The 4838-nt window shown below is 38.4% G+C and overlaps 1 protein-coding gene across 3 annotated transcripts in view; it reads left to right on the top strand.

Moving 5' to 3' along the window:
- The first annotated feature begins 1390 nt into the window (after positions 1 to 1390).
- Positions 1391 to 4838, top strand: part of LOC106868723 (protogenin-like) — a 133825-nt gene continuing 130377 nt past the window's right edge. For 2 of the 3 annotated variants that reach the window (XM_014914127.2, XM_014914135.2), the window contains exon 1: positions 1391 to 1665. In XM_014914127.2, coding sequence (XP_014769613.1) covers positions 1599 to 1665 — 67 coding nt within the window. In that variant the 5' untranslated portion in view covers positions 1391 to 1598. The remainder of the gene's footprint in view (positions 1666 to 4838) is intronic. The other variant, XM_014914121.2, reaches the window with a different exon arrangement.

The following is a 4838-nucleotide window of genomic DNA, read 5'->3' as shown; positions in this document are numbered from 1 at the left end:
ACATTACCTAACTTCTTCCCTCATTGACTCCACCACAACCACCACCACCATTACAATACTTACGCACCTCCCCCTCTCCCTGGTCCTTGACAATAATAGCATCACCTCCACCCCGCTCCATCATCATCATCAACTGCCGTAACACCGTTTCCTCCGCTGTCAATAGTACAAGCAGTACGTCCTTCTCCCCATCATTGACGCTACTACTACTACTACTACTACTGCTGCTGCTGCTGCTACTACTACTACTACCTGCACTAGTACCACCAGCAACACCACGATCACGATCACTATTACCGCTACCACCACCACCACAAACATTACTTTCTTCTCCTTAGCCTCATCATCACCACCGGTTACCACCTCCTTCCCGTCTTCACCTTCCTCATTGACACTACTTCTACCTCTACCCCGTCATTGAAACTACAACAACAACTACTACTACTACTACTACTACTACCACTAAACTTCCACCGTCGCCGCCATCGCCAACGCAAAGCAATCACCATCATCATCAACAACAGTAACATTACCACCACTATTCTTCCCTACCCTGCCATCGACTTTATTAATACTAATACTACATTACCCACAACACGAACACCACCACTACTACTACTACTACTACAAGCAGCGTTACCACTAGTTCCCCTCCTACTCCAGTCATTGACGGTATTACTACTACTACTATTCTCACAATATTACCACTGTATCAGCACAATCATCATCAGCAGTATTAGTAGCAGCAGCAGCACAACAGCATTACTACTACCACCCTTCCTCCTACTCCTACTACTTCTTCCCACCATCATAACAACACAATTTATCATCAGCAGTAGCAGCACCATTATCACCACTGCCCTCCCTCCCTCCGTCATTGGCATCCCCCCCCCCCAATATTATTACTACTACGACTACTACTACTACTGCTACTGCTATAATGTCATCACTACCACGACTACGACAACACAGTCACTATCGGCAGCACTGAGCAGTAGCGCTACTACTCCCACTGTACCGCCGTCACCATCACCACCACCACCACTACAGTAATACGAACTATCAGCAGCAGTAACATTACCACAACTGCCCTTCCTCCCTCTGCCATTGACAGTAATGCTGCTACTGCTGCTACTACTACTACTTCTATTAGTACACCCACCACCACCACCACCATCATCATCACAATAATTAGCAGTAGCTGCAGCATTACTACCTCTGCCCTTCCTCCCTCTCTCATTGATTGTACTACCACTTTTACTACTCCTCCTTCCGCTGTACCACCACCACCACCACCACTACCACCACGATAACAATACTACAACAGCTAGCAGTAGCAGCAGCATTACCACCACTGCCTTTTTCCCCCTACTTCTACTACTCCTCATACTCCTCCTCCCACTACACCACCACCACCATCATCACAACAACACAACTATCAGCAGCAGCAGTCGCTATCGAGGGCGGCGGCAGCGCAAGGCTAAAACAGATTGGAAGTGGTGGAACGGTTCATTGGATGTATTCATGCCCAGTTCTGGCGCAATTTCTCTAAGTGATTTCTATGGGGGGACATTTCTCCCCCTGATCCTTTTTTATCTATGGCGTCCCATGCTTTTCCTCTTGCCGTGTTGCTTCTTTCTCTCGTCCTTTCGAGCCTTGCTGACGGTAAGTAACACTTAACACTTGTACTACTACTATATACATACATACATACACGCGCCTTCACTCAATCCCTCTCTCCTTTTACTCTATCTCGTCTTTCTCTCACACCCTCACTCTTTCGATTTACTGTATCTTTTTCTCACTCTCTCATGTTACCTTATCTCTCTCTCTCTCGCTTTACTCGCACAGTCACTCTCTTCCTACTCACCCATACTATCTTGTTTTATATTACCTTCTCCCTCACTGATTCCCTCTATCTATTCGATCACACTGTTACTCTCTCTTTCTTGCTTCACCTTATCTCTTCTTTCTGTCACTGTTCCGTCTTTTTACTCTTTCTCTCCTCTCATTCATATTTATAGAAATATATACACATATATATTTATAATGGAACACTCACTCATGCAATCAGACGTAAACACACTTGTTTCACTCATTTACTCGAAACTATACAATAACACCTTTACTTCACATTTCGTACACATTTTAACTTAACACAGACAAGCTTCTTTCTCTACTTCATACTCACTCAAATACAACTAATAGTACAGTCAATCACTTTACTCAAACTTACACATTTACAACAGTATACACTCTGAAACTACTATACAAGAATGAATAAATATATATATATATATATATGTAAACACATACATGCATGCACACTGTCATTCACAACACGAGCTAGTGTCGAAAACATACATCTACATGCAGTTATACACAAATATACACTGATAAATACATATGTGTGTATGTATATATATATACACACAGACAACTAGCCAGTGAGTGGAGCCGCTAATATGGTCGGTCGCCTGCTAGAAATAGCAGTAAAATTGAACTTAAACCGCATCGTACCGTCACAAAAGAAAACAAAAATGTAGGACACATTGGTTGATGTAGAATTAGATATACTGAATAAAAGACGTGATGATCGTGACTGAACGATGTTTGATCGCAGGCCTGCTCCAATATTATTCACCTGGGGTTAAATAGCATCGTGTTCTTTAGCCCCAGGTCAGCAGTGAAGCCACGAAAATACATCAGTTATGTATGTTGTTTCACTCACTCTCAGTCTCCCTCTCTTTCTCACACACACACACACATAAATATACATAGTCCCTCATCTCTCGTTGATCGAATTCACATCTTGTCCAATTAATTTTTCTGTCCATGTTTTTGATTCAAATTGAAAAGTGAGACTTCAATTGAAAGCAGGTCGAAAGGGAGTGCACCCCCCTCTCTCTTAATATATATATATGTATATTTATATACACACACGCACACACAAATACATATTTATGTATCGATTGGTCCCATGTTTTCAACCGTTAACAATCTTCAAAACCAATATCCATTAATTCTACATAAAAAAAAAATCCTTCCTTTCTCATGTAACTTGTTTACACTTGGTTGATTATAGATTTTTATTTTTGTTTTGTTTTTATATATATATATATGTGTATAAAATGATATATATATACATGTGTGTGTACTATTAATTCTTGTTTTCGCCCCTCCCCACAATTTTTTTATCTTTTCCGTTTAATTCAAGTGTCCAATTAATATGCTCTTAGCTGTTACATGTATATATGTTTGTTATATATATATATATATATACACACACACATACAGACTTGTACATGTGCGTAAGTCATGTATAGTACCGTGCTGGAGCTTTGTGTGTATACACACAAGTATACATATGTAAAAGATACACATGCTGCCACATGGTTCGCTCTAAGAGAAACATTTTAATACAGAATTTATATAGAAATCGATATTCTACAGATACGAGTTATTGGAACAGGGCCATGCTGAGGCATCGACTCCCAGTGCTTTTTTTTTCAGCCTTCTTTTCAGCCTTTATAAGTCGAACTGCTCAGTCACGGAAATCAAGGGACACAACATAGACTACACCGGTTTTTAGGCTAGTACAATTTACGGAAATATATAAATGTATGTGTGTGTTCGTGAAACACTTTCTCCAACACATTAACAGCAGTATATATATATAAAACATAGAACTATATGCGTTTACATGTTCACATGTTCGTTCTGTGCTTGTTTTAGGATACTACAGTGCGAGTGTATATAAAAGTAATATCCATATCTCTCTCGCTGTATATATGATTTTCTATATATATATATGTTTGTGTATACATGCTCACACACACACACCATGTTACTTATGTACATGTAAGATAAGTAATATGTTGTGTAGAGACATTGTATGCATATACATAATACGATATATATATATATATATATATATAGTGTGTGTGTTATACAACGAAGTGGAGCCATGTACTTTTAACGATTATATTTGTTGTTATTTCTGATAATTTAGTTAATTAAAAAGCGAATTTTGTACTCTAACCTTTGCTGTGGTGTGTATATTGTGGGATGTGTGTGTGTGTGTGTGTATACATATTACTCTATAGGTTGTGTTTAATGTGTTGAACAGAAAATTGTGGCAAGGTGTGTGCATCTAGGTCGGGGCTGGGAGCGAATGTCACATTTTATTGAAATAGCATATATAATAGTTTTAAGTAATTTAAACAATATTGAAGTCATTAAACTCCACGGTATAAATGACTCTACAGGATAGCAACACAATTTATTGGTGGTGCTTTTATAACATGTATTGTGAAATAAATCACGTTTTATGTATGAATTTAAAACATTCAAACGGGGGGAGAAATAAAAATATTATCAGCTATTTATTAAAGTTCCTCCTCCTCAGATTTCTTTTAATTAATATAGAATGGGTGTTGGTTGTGATGGGACATATATGCATATACGTGTGTTGGTGTATATGTAGGTGTGTAATATCTATGTGTGTGTGTATATATATAAATAAATAAACGGAACATCCTGTACTCGGAGTTGTGTATATATGGTACCTTTAATCTAAAGAGCTTCATTATATTAAGGAGTACCAAGTAATATTAGAAAGGCCCCAGTATATTTTAGAATGTAACGTTTATTTTTATCTGAATATAAGCTCTACACCAGTACCAACGTTTATAGTTTTTAGGCTTCCCCCAAAAGGACGCACTAAGCAACTTTCTTTTGGATTATGCATATATATATATATATATATACATATATATATATTCACACACTGAGAGCTGGCTCCCGTGTGTACTAATTAGCAACGTATGTATGATGTG

Source organism: Octopus bimaculoides, chromosome 23 (genome assembly GCF_001194135.2).
Source record: "Octopus bimaculoides isolate UCB-OBI-ISO-001 chromosome 23, ASM119413v2, whole genome shotgun sequence".
In the NCBI taxonomy this organism is placed as follows: domain Eukaryota; kingdom Metazoa; phylum Mollusca; class Cephalopoda; order Octopoda; family Octopodidae; genus Octopus; species Octopus bimaculoides.
This window is presented reverse-complemented; position numbering and strand designations above follow the sequence as displayed.